We start from the raw sequence: 24356 nt of genomic DNA on the forward strand, positions 1-24356 counted from the left end.
TCAGAATGGTAATTTCAAACTCCAGATTGTGATTTCTTTGAGTTTTAGTTAATCCCAAGTTAATATCATTGTAGCAGAACAGAAAGTACACTTGACCTGTAACTTATCATGGTGAACTTATATACCAAAAATCATGTCATAATCTTCAAGCGTTTAGAAAAAAAGTCTGAAAAATGGTTATTTCTGTGAATTAAGCTACACTAAGTTCAAGGCCCGTAATATCGGTAAAAATCGTCAGAGTGGAATGAAAGTTAAACTTGACCTGTAAATTATCATGGTGAACTTATACACCAAAAATTAAGTCAATATCTCTAAGTGTTTGGAAAAAAGTCCAGAAAACATTTTTTTCTCTGAATTTTGATAAGTTTAAGGCCCATAATTTCAGTAAAAATCATCAGAGCGGAACTAAACATAAACTTGACCTGTAACTTATCAACCAAATATCATGTCAATATCTACAGCGTTTAGAAAAAAAGTCCAGAAAACTGTCATTTCTGTGAAATTTGCGAAGTTCAAGGTAGTAATTTTAGTAAAAATCATCAGAGCGGAATGAAAGTCAAATGTGACCTGTAACTTATCATGGTGAACTTATATACCAAAAGCATGTCAACATCTGCAAGTGTTTGTTAAAAAAAAGTCAGGAAAATGAAGATGGACTGAAGGAGGGATGGGTCAAAAACATGATACCCTTCGCAACTTTGTTGCTTGGGGTATAATTACACTAAGAGACTACATAACCTTTTTAAAACTTTTAAAAATATTAAATTGGCATATGGTCTTTTTAAATTTAAAAAACACACAAAACACTTGTAATTTGTCATTTTGGAAGACAATAAAACTTGTCTTTTTTTCACTTCGATTTTTCTTTAAAATTACTCTGTGATTCAAAAATTGTTTATAAAATTTCAACAACTATGGATGGTTTAATTAGTCTTAAAATAAAGAAGACAACAAATTATGTTTTAACTGAAATTTCTCAATTGTTTTAGAAGCTCTCTTGTATATTTCCACACAAAACGTCATAGCTTTGATTTTCCCGCAAATTATCCCCCCTTTATTTGTCTACTTTGAGTTGAGAATAAAAATAAACCCACCAGGTTTTTAAACTCTTAAATCATTTACAGGAACTGTTAACATTCCTTTCAATTTTTATCATCTCTAGCCAATGTTAACTTGTTTCCAAAACTACCAAAGCACTTTAACATGATTTTATTGTGGTGGTGAAATTTATGCAGCCATTAACATTCAATCTCCTCACTGACTTTGTTTTGGCAAGCTGTTGAATGAACAAAATTAAAAGCACGCATTGTCTGTAACTTTATTTTTTTAAATAGATTTTACAATTTTGTACTAGTAAAAAAACTGTGGCCTCACCAGCTTTCAATCTGCTTATGCAGTACAAAATACAAATTGCAGATAAAATAAGCTTTTACAATACCTATTTAAATAGCATCATATGTCACATTCATGATATAATAATCATCATGAATGTATTTCAAAGATAATTAAGCAATAGAAATAAAGGTACTATGCATCTGTCTGGGGCAAATTTTATGATATGTTGCACACAATATAGGCATCATGAATTAACAGGAAGGAGTAAATAAACACAGAACTAAAGAAAAAATGTAGGTGAAATTAAACATACTAACAAGATAATTACTTATATGTGAAGACATGTGCATATCAAGTTCATGAAATAAAACTATAGAAGAAACTTGTTGTTACGGTGGAAAAAGTAAAATACTCTGTCAAATTCAGAAGTAACACACTTTCTGATTGCATTAAAAATTTTTGGTTGATTTATAATAACCTCTATGCAAACTTCAACATAATCTGCTATGAAAGTTATTTAGTGTGTACCATATGACTGACTTTACCTCTTCATAGACAGAAAAATTACAACAGTCATTCCTTAAAAGGAAAAATGATGTAAAAATAAAATGCTGGCAAATTCTTGAATAAATAGAAGAATCATGAAATATTGCTTAAAAAAAACACCCTCCCAAATGTTTATAAGATTTTATATGTTTGAATGTGTCTTGATATTATAACACATCAGGGAAGAATGGGCTACTGTAAAGACGCTTTAATTTGTGGACACCAATTTTCGTGGATTAGGGAAGAAACACATATTCATGGACCCTTGAATTCGTGGTTCTGCTGTTTTCATCATACAAATCAATGGGATTCTCCTTTTTGTTTGGAACCAAATTTCATGGTTTGTCCTATACCCCACGAACAATAGTACTTTCACAGTATTTACATTATTCATTAATGTGGGTTCAAATGTCAACATGGTAATTCCTGCTTTGTATTCTTCAATGAAATAAACACAATACATGCACAAATGAAGTTGCTAATGTAGGGCATTTTCAATAAATTGACTACATTTGAGATGATGCTACCTTCAACATTGATAATGCTAAAAAAAAAAAAAGTGTCTGTTTTCTACTACCATACACATTTTTTAGCCATTTTGACTCAACCTGCAATGGGAATTTGATGAAAACTGATATTGGTGAAGTAGTAGAAAATATATACAGTGAAACTTCTCAAAACCAGCCACCACTGGGACAAGAAAAAATAGTCTGTTTATAGGGGTGGCCGGTTTTGTGAAAAATAGCAATGCATTCTAAGAGCTGTTTCCATTAATGTTTTATATAACCCTACACCTTGTCAGTTTGTTGATTGGGACATGTGTAATGCCAATTCAAAATTTTTGGCCTTTTATTACATTTCAAAGCTTGCATCATTTGTAAAGATTTGATTTTACAAATGGTACTGCCGACAACATAATGTTCACGGTTTTGAAAGAATGTGTGTATTAAAGATCAGAGAGCTATTGATGGTAATCAATTATTTGTATTGTTTTCGTTAATTACCTATCAACAAAGTCTAACAATTTCACCCCTGTGTTGTTTAGGCTTGGGCATAGGTCACATTAATTGACAGTTAAAGGATCGTAAAGATCGTACTATTAAAAGACCCTGTTGCCTGACGTGTGTACACACCAATTAACAGCCAACCAGTGACAAAATGTAATTTCTGGATTAAATTTGTTGATTGAAATACTGTCCCTTTCAATTATCATCTGTTCACTGATGAAATGCAAATGGGTCAGTGAATGAATTATTAATTACATAATATTACGTAATCATTAAGTTTTGTTGACACATTTATTACAGGTGAACAATAACGGGACGGCTGGAATTGAGAGGGTGTTTTTATTTGAAATATGTAACTAAAACTGTGAAAAACCGGCCGATGTACAGTTTTAGGGGGTGGCCAGTCTATTGAAGACAAAACACAAAGGTTTTAAGGTACATTGGCCGGGACTTTTGAAAACGGCCAGTTTGAAGGGAAGACCTTTTTTTTTTGGGGGGTGGGAATAAAATATTACCCCACAAGATACCTACTACTGATAATGGCAGGTTTATTATCTGTCAGGTCCAGTACAGCTAGCCCCTGTTTGATCAAATCCATGTTGATACAGATCTCCTCCTGATCACAAATGTCTACTAAAATTACTTTTAAAGGATCAGCATACACACTACAAAAAAATTGATTATCCAATCAGAGCAAGTTATATTTAATTTTAATAAATGATTTACAGGGTTTTTTTTTGGTTCTTTTCTTAGTGTCACCTGATCTCCTTAACAAGAGGTTCCCAGGAACCTGAATCACTCACCTAGTTAAATTTTACCTTTCAAGGGCAATCAATTAAACAAGGAAATGTCCAACAATTTTGACTCCAGAAGATTTTGGTAGTACTTATTATAAGGATCATTTCAGCTACTGAAAGTTTCTTTCTATCTATCATAGTTTTAAAGATATTTGCAGAAAACTAAAAAATAACAAGGGTCAAGATTTAATATTTGAGGCTAGTAACTACCTGGGCTATATACTATAAAATCAATTTGCCCAGAAAAAAAGTTGGTAGTCCTGGTTTTTTAACCTCAGAAATAAAATTCCACATCTTATGAAATACCGGATGCAGAAATTGATAAACATTTCTTAATAAGAAACTGACATTAGCTAATATTTAACTAGCGACTCCACGTTTCCGATTGAATGGTAACCAGTTAAAAGGTTACAGACCACCAATTCAACCAATGAGCATTTGGAACGTACGCAAAAATAGTCCTACGCAGAAATTACCCCTGTTCCTCATAGTGCTGTGAAAAAAGTTCTCATCTTATTTAAAAAATTTAAACAGTTTCTGAAAGGAAAAACATTTCTGTACATTTTATAGGTGCATTTTGCTTCTTGTGATGTGAGGCCTAATCTCCATAATGATTTTTAAATATACCCCTATCTTGTGAAAACACTGGGATTTCCCATGCTATTTATAGACCCTTCACTTCTGGTGACCAGTACTGCACTGCAAGTCTGCTAACCCCACATGCCATTCTGAGGATTGTGAGCTGACATATGTAGAATCATGCTGATATATAGTCCTCTGCAGGTTAAAGTTAAGGTAAAGTCCAGAGAAGCCATTGAATATTGTGAAATTAGCATAGAAGCCTATGGAAAGTGGAATTGGTGGTTTTTAGCCTTAAGTTGAAGCCATGGCAAAATGAAAAGTTTCTTGAAATAGCTTTAAACTACTTGAAGATCTTGTTAACTTTGCCATGAGAGGAATACACTACAAAAATCCTTCAAAATATGCATTTTTTTAAGTTATAGGTCCAAATTATGGAAAATTGGTCTTTTTGGCTTATTTTTATGTCCTATCTTGTAAAAAGTGTAGAAAATTTAGTAAAAATATCAAATATTAAACTTTGAGGGCTATATTTACCTAAATATGGTGGTAATAAGTACTTGAAATCAAGTTTTGTGTAGATTTGAGCAAAAATTAGGTTAGAAATGAGGAAAAACTCACTTTCATTACTGCGGTTAAGGCCATATCAGCATTCCCCTATGGCAACATGGAAAATCCATTACTGAGAACTTTTTTTGCTTTAGGTGCCCTTTACTGGTCATGTTTTAATGTGAAAACACTGTATTTACAAATGTAAAGCCAAATATATCACCTTTTGTGAAAATTTAAAGATTTAGGATTTTTGACATGTGATCAAGAAAAAGGGGGAGGCATGTCAGAAATAAATTTTTAAAAATAGACCAATTTCTCAGAAAATGATTACTTTTAAAACTATTTCTTCATTAATATTGTTAAAAAACAAGTTGTGATTGATATTTTTTATTTGAAAAGTCAGAAAAAGTTCTTTGCAAATATTTAATGCATTTAAGTATGGTAGAATATTGTCACTTTTTTGCTCGCACAACTTGGTTACCCTATATTTAAAAATCAAATATTTAAAAAAGTGCTTGTCACATTTCACTGAAACTTTGCAAATGCATTCAGTATGTGTGTAGGAAGAAACCTGTATAGTTATTTATTTTTTCTAAGACAAAAAGTGACTCTTTAGGTTACAGACCACCAATTCAACCAATGAGCATTTGGAACGTACGCAAAAATAGTCCTACGCAGAAATTACCCCTGTTCCTCATAGTGCTGTGAAAAAAGTTCTCATCTTATTTAAAAAATTTAAACAGTTTCTGAAAGGAAAAACATTTCTGTACATTTTATAGGTGCATTTTGCTTCTTGTGATGTGAGGCCTAATCTCCATAATGATTTTTAAATATACCCCTATCTTGTGAAAACACTGGGATTTCCCATGCTATTTATAGACCCTTCACTTCTGGTGACCAGTACTGCACTGCAAGTCTGCTAACCCCACATGCCATTCTGAGGATTGTGAGCTGACATATGTAGAATCATGCTGATATATAGTCCTCTCCTATCAACTTTTGTTTACAATAATTTTTTTTTCGCAATTCGCCAGCTGGGCTACTTAAATAGAAAAAATGGTTGCCCAGGCACATTTCTGGTCGCCACTGGCAAGTAATGCTTATCATGCTGAACACTTTTACCCACGTCAGAATTGGCCTAAACCTAACAGTTTTGGACAAATATGCGAAAAACTACTGTCAGACCACTATGTTCTATTTTTAGTAACGACTGCAATGTTTTTTTTTGACAAACCAAAAATCCCCTTATAAAATCTATGCAGGATACCCCAAGGAACATTCATACCATGTCTGGATTCAGTTGGTCAAGTGGTGTCAGAGGAGAGTTTTGAATAATTGTTAACAATGTACAACAATGAAGGACTCAAAATGATGGCAATAGCCTACATGGCCTTTGGCCAGGTGAACTAAAAAGGAAATATTAGTTGTTTTAAAGCTGCATTAGCTGTCATTTTCGTAAATTTTGGTTCCTGTTGAAATACACCTTAACTTTGAATTATTTCTACTAAATTGTACTTTTCCTGTATAATTTTATTTGAAATACACAAAAAAAATGCTTTAAATATGTGAAATACATTGTGTAAGTGTCGACACATTTATTGTCTTGCAAGACAAAAAGTTGACCTAGATAAATTCATATGCAAGTAACTTCTAGTGACCTTAATTCCTTAGGATCGATTCTTTAAAAAAGAAAATCTGATTGCAAAGCAAAAGTGGTTAATCAACTGTAAGGCCGTAAAAGAAAAAGGTTCGAGTATAACGCAAGGATCCTTTTGTAATTTATGTAGTAATATTATGTGGCACAAATATAGTCAGTAATTGCCATTATTTATTTGAAAACTAATCAAGAAATAGATGAAATGAAATGTGAACAAGACACATGCTTTCCTGTGTATATCCATTAGCGTTATTTTTTTTTTTTACTAAGGTGAAAGTATTTTAAACCCAGGTGTTTGTCTTGTTGGCAATCTTCACAATTAATGGCGAAAAATAATTAGATCAGAGCTAATGATCTTCTTTGATAAAAAAAAAACCTTGTTTTCACAATATTCTGTAGGTATTATTGGCATTCATTGCTTCAATTGCATTACTACAAACTTATTTCATTGAATCGGAAAAATTCAGTAGAATCAGAACTGAACAAATTTGGCAGCTAACGCTGCAGTAAGAATTCTTGTAAAGACTTGTATGTTTTACCCAATGATGCATCCACTGCCTCATTCTTACAGAGAATAGTACTTAATTACTTAATTATAAATCAAGTGTTCTCCATCATATCAATGTTAAATTTAATCTGAGACTTGATATTTTTCTAAAAAATATTGTAACTTTTGTAGATTTTTTAGAAGAGAAAAAGCCTGGTTAAATATTTTCAAAATTTTGGATTTAGTGTAAAATCTATCTCTGTCAGTTCCTGTTTATTTTTTTTTCACTAACATGAACTTAAAGATACACTTCAATAAAACTTGGAGAGCATTACCTTTCCAGTGACCTTTCAATGCTACCATCCACCATAATCATCTTAACAACTTTGTCCTGGCCATCTCCAGTCAACTTATTGAAGCAGTCCTTCACATCCTTGTTCCATTCACCCTTCGTAGGCTTCACAAATGCCAAACTGCACTTTACTGCTAATGCTGGTATGTTCTGCAGCTCCTTGGGCAGGGGAAACAACCTTCTTTTTGGTACCCATTCCGTGTCACCATAGTCCATATAAAAAACCTTAGCTTTACCCACATTGTCAGAATCAGAGTCAGTACCCGAGTTTACTTTCTGAGGTGAATTGGGTCCCTGCAGTTCAAGCACATGTGCTCTGTAAAACTTATTATCTTTTAAGAACTGAGCACAGCACACAGAATCAACCTGAGGTTGAAAACTCCTTGAGAGTTTTTTCAACTGTTTCCTTGAAAGCTGACTATGGTGAGAGTTAATGTTATTTGACATCACATTCAATGTAGTGGCAGTAACTTCAGACACAATATGGACAAAGAACAAAGAGGGAGATTTGTTGAATGATACCATTACCTTATAACATGACGCACTTTTATCAAACACAGGAGGAGGGACATTAGTATCAATCATTTGATTGGCATTTAAATCCATTTCATTGTCATTCTTACTAGAAGTTTCTGAATGGTTTATTGTCAAAATGTCAGCTGTGCTATCTGTACTAATGACATTCTGATGAGATTCTACAGATTTCTGGGTATTATAATTTGGACAAGACAAGTTCACAGAAGCTGTTGTCTCTTTAAGTGCAATGTTTAAATTTTCAGCTGCATCAACAGCATTATTTCCAATACTTATTGTTGTATCCTCTAGCGTTTTCGTCCCTTTATTTTCTTCCCTTAAGGAGTCTAAGATGGAAGCTGTAGGCAAAGTTTTATCAGCTTCTGACAAGGAAGGGAGTTGTTCATCAGTTGTAGCACAAGATATCACAGTATCTTTATCACAGTTTGTTATTTTGTACTGAGCATTATCCACCTTTTTATTTTCAGATTTCTTCATCTCTTCAGATTCATCACATTTTAGAGAAGCACCATCACACATATGTGCCCTCTGAGCCTCTGGTACTTCCTGTGATGTACAACCTTCCATGGAGCCACACGATTTCTGCCTTTTAACAGGTGAGTCAAGAATGTTAGGCTCACTTTTTGCTTTAACATCAACCTTTTCTTCACTTGAATCTCCTTTCCCATTTGTTGATGTAGCAGGTGGTGAAATAGGTGAGTTTGATGTAGGAGAAAGACGAAAGAAGATGAGGAATGAAGTCACTTGTTCCTGAATTGTTATCATTCTACCAATTTTGCTATTCATCAGAATGGTTTGTATGAAAACTGGAGTTGGAGTCCAATTTCCTGGAATGGTTGAATTAAAGAAGAGATCAACGATATTAGGTATATCTGGATGTTGACTTGGTTGAATTAATGTACAGAAAAACTTCTTTGAATGAACTAGTTGGGAGAAAGTGAGAATATCTTGCTCTGACCATACACCATATTTGTTGTTTGGTGCAATCTGAAACAAAGAGAGGTAAAGAATTATCTGCAGCCTGTTGAACCCTGTACATTTGAGCACCAGTATGGACACAGGTTTCATACTGGACACAATTTTTATAGGGGGTTAACTAACCACTTTTGACACATAATTTTGCTGCCATTTTACATCTGACTCCAAATTGCAATCAGAATGATTTTTTTGACAACACAATGACAGAATATGACTGCAAATTTACTTTAAACATAAATTTCTAACAATATACATGACAAAATATGGTAATTTAACACTCCATTACTTTTCATAACAGTGATTGGGATTACTGTTTGCCATGCGCCATAGTCACATTTCCTCTAAGAATGACCCATTGAGTAACTAATGTGTCGTGTCATGTGCGCGCATTAAGTTTCTTTCATTGATGGTGGAGTGTTGTCCACTACTTGTGACAGTAAGTAAAAAAGGCATGAACGTGTCTTCTAACAATGTTTTTATTAGCTGCAGTTGGATGTTTTGATCGTCAACGTTTTTGAGGGGATTTGAAGACCGGGGAATGAAACGGTACTTTATAATTTTTTCAGATAACATATTCTTGATAGCTTACGCGTTTGAAAGAACAATAAACATTGTTTTAAAGAATAAAAATAATTTGATAATATCAAAAAAAGCATGGACTGGCGGTTCCATTTGAAATTGAAAATGCCACCAAAGACATTTTTAAGCTTGATCCAAGACAGAAGAAAATATCTTTTTCAAATCCTAAAAAATATCAATGATGGCAATTACAAGAATCAAACTGCAATTGTCGTAGAAACTAACTTGGCAGCTGGACATGGTTATCAACCCCTATTGAAAATTTTGATAATGGTGGAGACATATTATCTGGTCCTGAAGCACCCCAAAAAAATCCAAAATCTGATTACAGCTAAACAAAAAAATAGACACTGTCTATCATTTGTGATATACTACTTTAATAGCCAAGTTAGGGCCTAATTGATGGGGGAACCTGTGGACCATGATAAAGGACTAGACAATAGATTAATATAAAAACTCAAACAACAGAAAAGAAAAGTGATTTGATGTGACAATTAATTGACATGTTTTAAAATTGTTAACTCTTAATAACCATTTGATTTGCAGTATAAATTAATGTTTGTTTATGTTACAAATGTACCTTTGGTCTTCATTGTCTATTCAGTTTTTAGCTGCTATTCAAAATTTTGTCCCATGTTTTTTTTTTTTTAGAATGGCCCATTGAAATTGAAAATGTCCAATTGAATTGAAGGGTAAGGGGGGCATAGTCCCATTGGCAAATTTTAATCCCAATCACTGTAACAATGCTGCAAATTGTTGAGGAGTTGTGGACAGCAAATCAGACCAGGTTATGCTGAAAAAGGCGTAAGTCCAAAAGCCATCAATTTTACAATTTTTTTCCAAACATAAATTCCTGACAAATACTCCAGCAATGCTAGAGGTTGTCTGGCAAGCTATTTTCTGACTTGGTGCCATCCTTTGTTGTTTGTTTGTTTGTTTGTTGGGGTTTAACGTCCGAGCAGCAATATTTCAGCTATATTCAGATGATGAACATGGAATTGATGATAAAATGAACATGAAACGATGATGAAATGAAAAAGGGATGGGACACAAGGACAATAGGGAATAGAGAGAGGTGGGTAGGGTCAGGCAATTTAGCCTCCTGTGGCGGAGCCCTATGGTTCCTACTCCGGGAGAATACCACAGTAGGGTTCTTTAATGTGCGAGGAACGTGGCATCCTTCCCAACACGGTGCACCACTATGGTTGGCGGTCAGGCCTTCCGTACTATAGCCTGACAACCCCAGCATGTAACACGCCAGGGGTACCCCATTCCACCATCTGGGGCACACATCCCATTTGCTCTGTGGGCAGAGCACCCTAGCCCCCGGCTAGGGTTCTGAGCACTATTTAGTCGACTTTTACGATAAGCTTAGCGCTGCTGCAGGCCTATTCTTTTAACACCCGGACCTGCACGGGGTTGGTGCCATCCTAACCTAGCTTCTGACATGCCGAAAGCCAACACCAATAAGAATTAGCTAAACATGTGTTTTAAAATATTTGAAGTCTTTTATTTACAAAAAAGGAATTTAACCTACCAGAAATCGAGCGATAAAAATCCTAAATATTTGTCGAATACCTGGAAAACATAAGCAATGAAGGCAGTTTTCAAAATGACTAGCCATTTTAAATGAGGTCAATAATTTTACGGAATACAATATGTTTTTGACAAAACGAACTTAAAATTGGTAAAGGCAATTTGTTGGTTAATTTGATACACTACAGCTAACGACTATTTTGACAATGCCAATCGCCCACGGTGGACAAATCAAGTTGTCCACGCTCTGCCCAATGTGTCAGGTGGACAGAATAGTGTCCACGCCCATGGTATCCAGTGGATGCGTGATAACCTGTTGATTGAATTTAACCCATGATCGGCAATTTTATTACAATGTTCAAACCATTGACAAATAAAAGAACAATAAGTCAATCATTACCTTGACCGTGAGAATCAATTTTCTTTCACGTATAATTGGCCTCAATCCAAAATTGTGACACCACCAGGTGTTTACTTAGGAATTAATATAATTAGGTTTTTATATGAATTAAATGCTTTAAACTCTTGTTTTTTTTGTTTTGTTTTGTTTTTTTTTTTCTGTTTCTTACGGCCCATATCGTACTTAAGTCTATCATTATTTAGTATCATCGAAATGTAAACCTGGACTAATCAGAAACCAAAGTTGATATAATTTTTAAAGAAATTCATAAGGCCCTTATTTTATCATTTCTAGTTGCTACATGTATCATGTAATAATACTGCACACCTGACCTGTCACCAGATTGTTACAAATTGAAAATTACAATCTTCAAGAAAATCGAGTATCTGCAAACTCCTTATTTTACTGACAATCTATTTAATGCAGTTGTATTTTCTTAATGAAAGAATGGATTTGAAGCAAACACATGCAATTTTAACTTATGGTCTATAAATAACCAATTTCGGTATCGTGTCATTTCAACAAAATTTGAAAGGGGGAAGCATCGTCATGATCCAGAATTATTGAACCGCATATTTCATGAGTTTTCAAATGGCAACAGATTTAACCGTGTATTATCCGAGCACGTGTTAGCCAAATATAGTGATGGGTGAAAATCAGGTTTCTTACGTAATAATTCTGAATTAAAAAAAAAGAACAAAGTATTTTAAACCAATAACTATAAAAATGCTTTGAGTGTGTCAATTTCTTATGCAAATTTGATAAACGCCTTTGTAAAATCGTCAACTAATCAAGTGTTTCACGTTTTATCAAGAGGTGTGTCCCTGTGTTTTGAGCATCGTATGAGGTAATTAGACATTTCTTTGACACAGCAACAATTATCGATTGACGAACAACATGCCTTATATGCATAGAAAATAAGAAGACTAATAATACATGAAAGTATTTAAAATTCGACTTTAAGAGACATATAGAAATATAAAATTATATTTTCTTAAATTTTTTGTAACCGTTGACGTTAAATCATAATTTTTCATTTTTACGAGTCTTTTTAATTAAAATTTATTTACATGTAATTCATGAAAATCTTCCCATATCAAGTTATCAATCAAAATGCACTTTGAAAATGGATTTCTTTTAAAGTGTTTTATTTTGAAATCTCATTTTTTTTAGAATCTTCTGAAACCTTATTCCAGAAACATTATTACTTTCATTTTTGAAAAATCCATTGTTAGTTTATGAATATAAAAATAGGTGAATGACACGAGGGCAATCATATTTTTATTTCAATAATTAAATTCATTGTTCTTGTAAAATCATGCTCAATACAAGTATTTTTTGCTTTTTACTAAACATAATAACCTTGTAAAGTATTTGTGATTCCTGGATTACATTCTTTTGATCACCGCTATAACCTTGGTTCCCTTGATTACTCTTTCATATCATAGCCACCTAGAAATAAAATTAATTAATGTGTTTATAATGTAAACTTAATTAGTCAAATTAGTATTGTCCGTGTAATGTCACTACTTAATATCCTAGCATGTCACACTCAGCCAATATACAGGAAGTGGTCGATTAAGTGCTAATTAACAAGAAGAAATTGTTTGGCAAAATTTAGATTAAAGAATAAAAAGAAACCTAATTTAATGTTTTATGATTACAGAAGTGTATTAGGGACATCCAAAGTTTTATTTTTAAATCAAAATTTCGACATTTAAAATCTCTTATAAAATATAAGATAGTGTTTGAACCCCCCAGATATAATCTGATAAAAAAAAATAAATTCTTCTAGTATGAATTTTTATGACTAACTATATGTAGAATAAATTAAACTCATTGGTTTCTTTATTTACACTGGTGTGCCGACTTAGTAGGCCCTTTTCTGAAATCTCCAATATATTTCAATACTAAAACGGGACAAAAATGAGTTTGAAAATTTTGTATTTTTGTGTTATTTTGCCTTCCACTTGCAGTTGTTGAAATGGGTACGTATTAAATTATCATAGTTTCGATTTTATTTTCGAATTTCATGAAGGTTGCACTCACCATATATCTCGATTATTTTTTTTTTTTTACGGTTGTTGACAAAAAAAAAAAAAAGCAATTTATTACTCCTCAATCTTAGTACACATGTATGCGAAGGTCTAATCATGATTAAATCACCTACATGAATACGTCTTTTAAGGTACATGTAAGTGTCATTTCTCAATACACACCAGTTAACTGTCTAGTTTCAGTTCACAATACTTTAAACCACACCCTTGATATTCCTATAATTTATTACCTGTCAATCAACATTATTGCATCTTTACTTAAAACCACACCCTTGACATTTTATTTAATTGATTACCTTTCAATCAAAGGTCCGCGATAGAACACCTGCATCTTTAGCCACTGTGAAAAATTCATAGCAACATAATGCAGTGCCGTAAAAGGGGATGCAACTGTAAATAGTTTCATCTTTCAAAAGGACTGCACATCTAATCTTAGCTGATTTTCTCTAAGAATTTTAAATATTATAAGCAAAAGGAGGGTGCACTTTTTCCATCACATGAACGTTAAAGTATTTTTCTCAGAATTCATCTAACAAAATTAGTTGTTGTTTCCAAATTCATAGAAGTTATGTTGAACTATTTAGAATTTCTCAATATATTCTAATCCAACAAGTAACACTTGATTAACGTTAAATCAAAATTTCTTCTATAACACAATTCATTTTTTGACAAGTGATAGCGCTGCACTGTATTAAAACCTGCCGCTACCATTAATTGAGTAACTGTCAATTAAAGAAATCAAATGGCACCTATCAAAGGTTACCATGATTTCCTGTATTTATTCCCTTTGTTGGCAAATGATCACGCTTCTCTGCTTTAATCCCGCCCACAGGTAATTGATGACTGTCCATCATAAAGAAGCTCTATTGACAACTGTGAAATAATGTTACCGATAGTTCATACAATTAGATATGCTTCTCATAATACAACAGGACCGTAATATTTATTCCGTAAGAATGAGTTTTAACTCTGATTCCTGTAAAACGAAACAAGATTTAAAAGTGACCACCAGAATGCGTGGGCAACGTGGACAAAGACCAAGCACGTGTCCACCGTGGGCCAGTGGGAACGTGTCCAAAGGTGGACACAAACTGTCCACCATTGCCCGAGCCCACTGTGGGAAGAGGGAATCGTCAAAATAGTCATTACCCGTAGTGGTTTTAAATGGCAAATAGTTAACTATAATTCTGCTGATTTCAAAGAACGTTGGGATGAGCGTTATGTAATGTGGCACTCAGAAGTAAGAGGTTGGGGTATGGAGGAACGAAATTCCAACCTCTTACGTTGTAGGAGTCCCTGACAAAATGCCCATCCCTGAATATGTTATTTTAACACCCCCTTAAGTTTCATAACAATTCTGCAAGTTGTTCAGGAGGAGTTGCCAACAATGCATTCATGAGACCAAGTTTTGCTAAAAAATGCCTAACAATAGCCATCATTACTACAATTTTAGTCCATACATAAATTCCTGAGAGTATGCACATCTCCATATGGTTATATTTCATCCCACAAAGTTTCACACCAATGCTGCAAGCCACTAAGAGAATAATTCAGACAGACAGACTTTGTTTGCAAACTTCATTCGGTGTAAAAATGTTTATTGAGTTTTGAAATGAGAATAAAGATGTTTCATTCCAAAATGTATACATAACTTTGAAATTAACATCATCAGCTACAACTACCTCAAATGTTAAATTACAATTTTCTAACAACTTTGAATTACTGTCAAAATATAATTAAAGTTACACAAACCTTTGCTAAAGCACAATATACAGCCTGGGCTGGTAGAGTGGTAAACTGTAGTGGTAGAGATCTGAGATGAGACAAGTCTCTCTTTTCAGCATTACCATAGTCTATAAACAGCACATCAACTGATGTCACCACTGAATCTGTAATTGTAAAGTGCACAGTGTTATGGGACAGATGTACATGCATGTATAAATGCAATAAAACTTCAGACCTTCCTTATTAAGAGTTCAAAAATGAGTATAAAAATGTTTTGCTGCAGCAATTGCATACTACATAATAAAACCAAATCTGGTAAATGAGAAGGACTATAATTAACTAAACTGAAATATATAATTGAAATACATTATTCCCTGTCTTGAAGATATTCTAACCTGTTAAGTGAACCTCGGTTATTTTGGCTCTGTAATACATTCCATCTTGAGAGAATTGTGACAAGTATACCATTCCTTCTTCTACTGTTTCAATACTGTCTGATTCTTTCCCACCAGATTTCATATATACCCTGAAAAGGCATAAGGCCAACACAGCATAAATGAATATTTGGATGACATTATTTTTGTCAGCAAAATATGCCTATTCTGTTTTTTTTTAGTTCCCAATGTCACATCTCAAGTAAGTGAAATATTTTTATGCAATGTAAATTTGGACTTCTTAAAATTGCACTAATAATTCCTTACAAACTTTAAAAAGGTTTTCATCTGATTATTATTCATAACAGTTTACATCTTGATTTTGCTAGGCACAGATAACACTGTATATGGTATCACATTCAGTCAGAGAGTAGAGCAGTCTCATTTTTTTTTTGACATTGAAAACAAATTTTTTAGAACTAATTTCCCTTTTCTTTAAGGGGTCATTCAGGTCTCCCATCAAGGACAAAAAAGGATTCTATCCCAAAGTGTTGTGGGACTGTTCTAATAGTTGATTGTCCACACAGCCACACAGTAGCAGGGATGACTTTAAGAGGTCTACAAACATAGCGGAAATTCTAAAAATCAGAAGTAAACATACAGTGAAAAAAAAAAGAATCATAACGGTAAAATTCAGATTTGAAATAGCAGAATTCCGCTAAAAAGCGGAAAAAATCATCCCTGCAGTAGTCAAACTGTCTTCAACTGTGGCAACCAGTCAACAAAAAGGTTTTGATAAAATAAACAAGCAAAAACCCTAGTGAGAATTATCACTGTTTCAAGCATTTGATTCACCAAACAGTTCTCTGACCAGGACTTATGTCAACAAAAATGGTGACTTTTCCTTTAAAATTTTAAAATTGTTAGTGGGAGATCATTGTGGTGGAAGCACATTTAAGGGAGAAGCCTTTCTCGTACATAGGAGACTATGGTCTCACTAACAACTTATAATGTTCCAATTACTTTACATGTTAAAAAAGTAATTTTCTAAGTTTTACTGTGAATTCCCAGGACAAATGACATCTTAAAGTTGCATACCTTTGCGAAGCTGAGAAAATAAAGCTTTCAAAATCATTATGCTAATGGTACGATGGTTGTAGAAATTCTTCACAAAATTTACTTGAATAAGTAATACTGAAAATCAACATTTTTACCTTTTCTGCTAACTGACAGAATGGAGGCAAATTACTCACATATGTAAACAATATTCGTACACTTTCGTAGTAAATTACATATATGGTTTTAAAGTACACATTCTCAGCTTTATTTTGACTACTTTTAATCAGAATACACACAAATAATGCACTTACAATGCATAGGTCTAGGTTCAGTACGTTTTTGGTACTACATAGGGTGGGGGGTGGCCATTTGACCCGGAAGTAGTTAGTGAGACCTAGACATTAGAGGGAATGTGGTTGAGTAACTGGGGTTCTTATATCCAGATTGCAAGGATTAACACCATCTAAAATATCAAATCACCAGGGTTATTTAGAACTGTTTTTCCTAATATGTATAAACTGAATAACACTCAATTACAGATTTCTGAAGTAAAAACTGTAATCGATAATTTAACAGTATCCAACTTCACACACATTTACAAATTTTATTCAGTTTCACCCTTTTCCTGAGTGTTTCAGTTTTTTGGAACTAATTTCAGTACTAACTATCAAGAAAATAATTTCCTTCATCAACATATTAAGATTTTTAAAACTAGACGCTTTTTATCAATTTGAATTTTCCCTCCAATTTTACTTGGTAAAAATCACTGCTCTTTACTTTCTGTTTATCAGTCCTAAAATATTGATAAAAGGATGGAGATTTTCACTGATAATTGTATTCAACTGAACATGATTAGCACATTTAATGCTTCTTGGCACATTACTGCAAGAACTTCAATCCCTAAATGTTAATTTATTACTAAACATCCAAAAAGGAGTCCCTCAAATATCAGTTCATTTGAAGACTAGATCTTAATTTTATAATTTTATATGTAAGAACTATGATAACAACCACTGTGGCACCAGCTTCTATAAACAATACAAATTCCTTGAATATTCTGTTTAAGTAGTATTTTACCTAATATCCTGCATCAGACTCTCAAGGGCATTGTTGACAACCTGTACATAGAATCCCCAAGGACTTCTGGTCTCAGTCACAATGACAGGCATAGCTCTACTGACAGGTAAACTCATTTGTCCAATACTTGTTGCAGTCAGGCTAAAATTGTCTGTTCTGATATTCATCTCTAACTTTGGAGTGTCAGCCTTCACAGTGATTAAACTGTCTACAGCCGCTGATGTAAGGTTATTTTTTGATGTACCAGATGAAAATACAAATTTTTGTGGTGACATCAAGGCTGTTGTTTCAGTCTTGTTTTCTATAGTAGGGGAGGTGGCTAATCTGCCTTTGGAAATGTTTTCTGCTTTTGAAACAGTTTTTGAACCTTCACAGTTTTCTTTATTAGAAATAATATCTTTATCATTGAATGACTCTGTTGCTTTTTGTGTGCCTGAAAATAGATGGAATAAAAGATCGCAGTGATTTATCATATTGTTCACAGTGTAAATTTTTTTACGATAATTCACACTGTGAAATTAATTCAGCTATTTCACTCTTTGACTTTCTTCTGCTAAAATGTTGTAAAAAGCCATAATACCAATAATACATGGACTGAGATAACTAAAACATTAATTGGACACCTTTCATATCTTAAAAATTAACATTTTATTTCATATTGAGGTATTTTTTTCATGGGTATGGTGGCAATTTTTCACTTAACTTGATTTCGTAAAGTTCAAATATCTATTACTTTGGCTCATTTGGAAGCCAAGACACTAAATAAATGTATGGTATCACACAAAAACTTATTTAAAATATGGTAATCCAAAAAAATTACAATAACAGGTGATTTAGAAGAAATTCAGAAACTCTAAAAATTCCCCATTTTTAGATTTTATAGTATATGTCACCCCAAAAGGAAAATGTAAGCACCTGAATTGATCAGTTATGTTGGGTACATCATTAACTTAACTATGAATGCCTAAAACATGAGTTCTACAGTGTCGGTATGCTGTGAATGAAAATTCTGTTTGATACTGAAACCAGTTTTCTAGGGGTAGGGACATTTTTTTTTTTTGAAAATTCTTTCTTGAAAATAAGTTTTTTGTGGTTTATATATCTAGAAATTAAATAATCTATTGAATGATACCAAATTTGAGATGTTTCAGATGAGCAATAACTTGTCAAGTTGAATTTATTTGACTTTCTATGGAAAAAATCGAAAATCCCATTTGTGGCATTTTTGGATAAATTGTGACTACTAAAATCACCACAAGTCATCAAAAGAACCCCTAGAAGTATAGATTGTGATAATTCTTACATTGAATACCAATTAAGCCATTTTTTACTGAAGCATAAATAGTGGGGTTTTGACATTGAAAAATATGTCAATTTAAGCGATTTATTGGTGGGGTAGGGGGTACAATTTTTCCATTTTACCCCAAAACCACAAGTGTTACGCAACTTTCTTGATACAATTGAAAACCAGAGACATTGGGCTACATGATGATACCTTTATTGGTTCATTTCTTTACACATGCTGTCCTGGGAAGCCTTAGACATTCACAAAAATCATGACTTTTTGACCTGGTGGGGTACAAATATAGACCTATACTGAAAAGGAATTCGAGAATGTTCTTTGGCAACAAATTGATTCGATAATGGGAGGTATAAAGGTACCTAAAATTCACCATGAAGTTGATGAGTGGGGGTTGCATGGTGGACCCTCCAAGCACATGGACTACAATATCAATCCATCATTCATTTTTTCGTTAATTGTCCTTGTCTCATAGACCCATTTTATCTAAATATATTTATTTTAAAATAAAAACTGACATACCCATTCTTGTTTTGTTTTCTTTCTCTGCTTGAACAATAATTCCCTTTAAAAACCTTGCAGCAACATCTGTATCAAGTCTTGGTTGGCACTGGAAATAAATTCATTGTAAAAATGTGACTATCTATTAAGTGTCTGTAAGAATAAAGCAGTGGGTGAAAACCTATCATTTTGAAAGTTTAATTTGACTATTTGCAAATTTCACTTGCCACAAGTAACAGGAAATAGGAATCCTAGAACACTCAAAGGAAGTTTGTTTTGTAAGATCCTTAAAATCTCAACATTTTTTTTTTTTAATTTCATTCAGCCTTGTAGGATGTTTTTTTTTTTTTCAGTATTTACTAATGAAAAGTGTCTTCAAATTTTAAGTTATAAATAAACTTACAGCTTTGGCCACGGATTTCTTATGCTTTGACTCCACCTTCTGCTTGGTCTCTGTAAAACACAAGTATTTTAGTAAGTACATGTACCCTAAAATTGTTTCAGCAACTCATTTTGTTAATACATGTACATGTTATATTACATATACATTTATGACTACTTCATCACCACTACATGCTCTATTGTATGTACATACACAGTTCTTGCACTGTTATCTATTTTAAGTTGATAAGGTGTTAAAACCAGTATTCATTTTTGACATAAAGTACACCTCTAACAACTAATTAAACATTGCTATTTTCTCACATGCAATATTAACCATTACCATACTGATCCAATTTTTATCTTGTTGACTGCAGCTGTTGCATTCTTAAAGAGTTTTCACAGAAAATTCAAACACAGCAAATGCTCAGAATCAAACTTACTGAGATGACAATTTTTATTATATTTTTAACATTCTACTTGTCAAATCACAAGTAACAAGAAGAGCCATCTGAATCAAAACCAAGTGAAAACTTCAAATATCTTTAAAATAACTTGAAATATATCTATATGACATATTCACATTGAAATTAGCAGAATTTTTTATTTTTTGGAAACCTGTTGCCACTCAACATTTAGTTTTTAATTTAATACCCAAGGGAAACTTTGCTGTTTTCAGTGGACTTGTTACTATGGAAACGATGAATGCAAACATTATAATTTTTTGTTTTAGAGAGTTAGACAACTCCATGATAATAATACAACCAGCTTTTTTGCAGATAGTCACATGTGCATTTTCACATATTAGGGTATTAAAAGTGTCTACAAAGGTTTTCAAAATTACTTTTTCATTTTCAAAATCCTGTTTCATGTAATTTTCAATTCAAAACAGTAAAGAATTATACATGTAGCTGTAAATATGTGTATACTAAATAAAGTGGATAGGATAGAATTTATCTTGCACAAATAAAATAATAAATTAGAGATGAGTTATTTTTACATGTTGAGAAACTTGAAGAGAAACTTGGAAACTATGGCAAATTTCAAGAAAATAGTGATTTTTCCTGTTTTTCCACAGGAAATTTCATTAATAGTCTATCATTTTAAATAAGCAGGTAAAAACTGTAACTGTAAAACAATTTAAAAGAATGTTTCAAAGTAAGTCCAATTTTCTTATTTCAAGGTCATTTAAAAGGTCAACTTAGTAATTTCTGTTTTTATAAACATGGATGTCCTCTAACATGTAAACAAAACATCTCTCAGACTTTTTTCCTTATGTCGACTATAGAGTTGAAAATAGTAGCCTGCCCGCCAGCCCGAGACTGGCTATTTTTTGGTAGGGCTGGCTAATCATAGCAAAAAAATATATAGCCATATAGTAAATATATTGAGAAATTGTATTCAGGACTGGCTAGATTTTGAATGGGTGATAGATAGACAGGATGTTTATATACTAATAAAACCACGCAGACTGTAATTTATAAGAGTTGACAAAAAATGGTTGTCGGTCATTTGTAAAATTTGTCCGTCAATGACCGTTTCTACAACATACTTAACAAGTTACTTCACTTGCAAGGGTCCATTTTTTTTTGCAACTAAAATGGCCACAGAAACGACACAAGTGACATTCATAGAATTTTAACTCAACCTTCATTTTGTGATAGTAAACAACACATTTAAATTGGAAAAGAATCTGTTATACACCTTTCAAGCTGTTGCATGTGAAAAGTCTGGCAGATGCCGATTGTCTGCCTGACTGACCACATGCCTAATGTACATCCCCAAACTTATAACCAATTTTTTTTCCATCAGAAAATCCAATTTAACATCTTTATTCTGGTTAAATTCCATCGACTTCAATATTGTTATAAAAAAAGTTTTCAGTTCTCCATTTGCTATCATTTTCAGTATCAAAATTATTTTTTGAAATGGACGAAAATTTTATATTTTTATTAAAGACTATTAAATGAATCTAAAATTGACCTACCGACTACCTGCATATAAACTAGAAGAGCCAGTTCATAGCTTGATAATAGAGTAATCAAGGGAACCATGGTTATAGCAGTAATCAAAGGAATGTAATCCAGGGACAAAGACCAGACACGTAAAACAGATATACACAACAAAGAACATAAAGTAACTAAAATCATACATACAAAGTAACAAAAGCAAATGAGCAACTCTGGACTCCACTAAAAACTGAGAGCATGGACCAGGTGCACCGGTAGGGTAAGTGTCCACTGCTTTTCTAGAAACACACACCAAGTTGCTCATAAAAAATTCAAGTCCGTGGTAGACAAAAGAGGAAAGGAAAACTATGACACGCTGAACAAATCTGGTTTTCATGGCGCAAATGGATATACCATAATGATCCACGAGTTCATGATTACGGCCATAAAAGTTTTGTAGTGATGATTTCAATCTTGTAGCAACATAACCCTGTTCCAGAAGCCTATTTGTAAGAATTCTAGTGCGATACATAAAGTTTGCGTAATTTCGGCAAGCTCTGGCATAACATACGAGTTGTGATATGAACACTCCATACACAGGTGTTGAAGGGATGTTGCCACAGATGAAAGGAAAGTTGACAATTCTGAATGAAAAGTCATCACGTTTGTTGTAAAGTTTGGTCTATAGTTTTCCTTTACCATCGATTTTTAAGTGTAGGTCAAGAAATGAGGCTGACTTTACAGTGTCTGTAGTATCCTTTATCTCAAATTCTTTTGGGTAGATGCGATGTATCAAATCCTCAAAGTTAGAATTGTTTGAAGATAATACGTCACCTATATAGCGGAAACTGAGATTAAAGGATCTAGCTAAACGATATTCTTTCTTTCGGATCAAATCAGCTATGAAGTCAGCCTCATAAGAGTGAAGGAATAGGTCAGCAAGTAGAGAAGCACAATTTGTTCCCATTGGAATGCTGACTGTTTATTGAAAAACGCGTCCACCACACTGGACAAATATGTTGTCGATAAAAAATTCCAGCATTTTGTAAACATCTTCTTCTTTATATTTGGAATAACAGGAAACATTAATAAAGGAAATCCATGACTTATGTTTTCATTAATGTTTCAATTCATAAACTTCACACACATCCTTTTTATCAATTTAGCATCATTTTCCTCATAAAATTACCAAAAGTTGCCATTGTTGACAATAAAAATTAGATTATCACTGCTGTGGATTTTTTTCAGAAAACCATCTTATATCTAAATCAAGACTTTTATCATTCCTGTATTGTACAAGGAAAAAAAAACCACAAGATTATGTTTGAAAATCTGGCATTGCTATATAAAAAAAAGGTCTAATAATTATTTCAATCTGTGATTACATGCAGTGACTGAATGGAACAGTTTGTAGGTATTATTAAAATGAGATTGAATGTTACAGCAACCTAATGAGTCCTATGTAAACCCAACTGTGTACACTAACTACACAAGTCACATTTAGCATGGTAAAAAGTTAATAATAAGCACATTTTAAGAAATATTACGCTGGAAAGAGTTTACTAATGTTAAGCTTACCTTTGTAGGATGATATGTTTGCTGAATATTTGACTGTGGTGGAAGAAAAGGGAAAAGGGTGCACCCAACTCATGCTAGTTATATAGGTATGTTAAGTCCTACCTGGATTTACTGATTTTCTAACACATGCAGCATTTGTTGCCAGAGACTTGCACTTGTTCTGCCCAAAGGTTGGGATGTCTTTTCCTTCAGTTACTGGACCGTATTTATCATTGGAGCTGCTTTCCTTTCTCCCAGATTTCAGTGCAATAGACTTCTCATCATTTCTAGAATATGTCATACTCTGCTTTGGCTGAAAGTTATCCTCAGTGGTTATATCCAAGCAGTCTGTTTTGATGTCCTCTTCTAGTGAACACATTATTTCTGTAGCATGTAAAAATCCTTTAAAAAAGATCTTACAATAATGTCACTTTAAAGAATAGTTTTTCTATGCCAGTAACTAGTAAAATTCATTGACATTTTGTACGCATTCAAAAGCTGAAGGTCAAATTTTATTGTCTGAACTTGTAAGTAAATGTTTTAGACACTGATTTCTTTATATATACTACATGTACCACAAAATAACTAAATAAGTTGAATTTGTTAAGAAAATTATAGTGTCTTTTTTTTTTTTTTAATACATGTACTTTTACAGTGAAACCAGTTTAAAGTCAGCCATGAATACATCAGTTATCCATCTGAACCAGACTTTGTCTTATCCATATTAATTGTAAGGGCTGTTCCAGCAAAACATACATGGGACCCGAGGACAGCATTTAAAAAAAAAAAATACTTGGTTGTGGGTTGGTGGAAATGCATCTATGGCACGGTACTGGGCTTGGAAATTCGCTTCTGTAAGTGGTTGTTGGGAAAATGAAGCAACATTCCGTTGAAAGTTGTTTTTTATTTTCTCGAAATGGTCCAAAATGAAACTGTCATTGTATAAACCTTTAGTAGAGTTGAGTTACACGCTTTTGTTGCCGGAATTTCACGCCATTTTTACAGGTGTTCCTCCCAGAAATCACCCCGTGTTTGTT

The 24356-nt window shown here is 33.1% G+C and overlaps 1 protein-coding gene across 2 annotated transcripts in view; it reads right to left on the bottom strand.

Moving 5' to 3' along the window:
* Nucleotides 1-24356, bottom strand: part of LOC148628049 (uncharacterized) — a 55589-nt gene that overhangs the window by 21352 nt on the left and 9881 nt on the right. The window contains exons 5-12 of one of the 2 annotated variants that reach the window (XM_088584018.1): nucleotides 23443-23703; nucleotides 19836-19885; nucleotides 19454-19541; nucleotides 17632-18064; nucleotides 15517-15647; nucleotides 15149-15285; nucleotides 7296-8833; nucleotides 3420-3553 (exon numbers count right to left, since the gene is read on the bottom strand). In XM_088584018.1, the coding sequence (XP_088440144.1) occupies nucleotides 3420-3553; nucleotides 7296-8833; nucleotides 15149-15285; nucleotides 15517-15647; nucleotides 17632-18064; nucleotides 19454-19541; nucleotides 19836-19885; nucleotides 23443-23703 (2772 nt within the window). Of the gene's footprint in view, nucleotides 1-3419; nucleotides 3554-7295; nucleotides 8834-15148; nucleotides 15286-15516; nucleotides 15648-17631; nucleotides 18065-19453; nucleotides 19542-19835; nucleotides 19886-23442; nucleotides 23722-24356 lie in introns of both variants that reach the window. The other variant, XM_088584008.1, reaches the window with a different exon arrangement.

This window comes from Perna viridis, chromosome 1 (assembly GCF_037379345.1).
Source record: "Perna viridis isolate PV_CMFRI_1.1 ecotype Kerala chromosome 1, ASM3737934v1, whole genome shotgun sequence".
Taxonomy (NCBI): domain Eukaryota; kingdom Metazoa; phylum Mollusca; class Bivalvia; order Mytilida; family Mytilidae; genus Perna; species Perna viridis.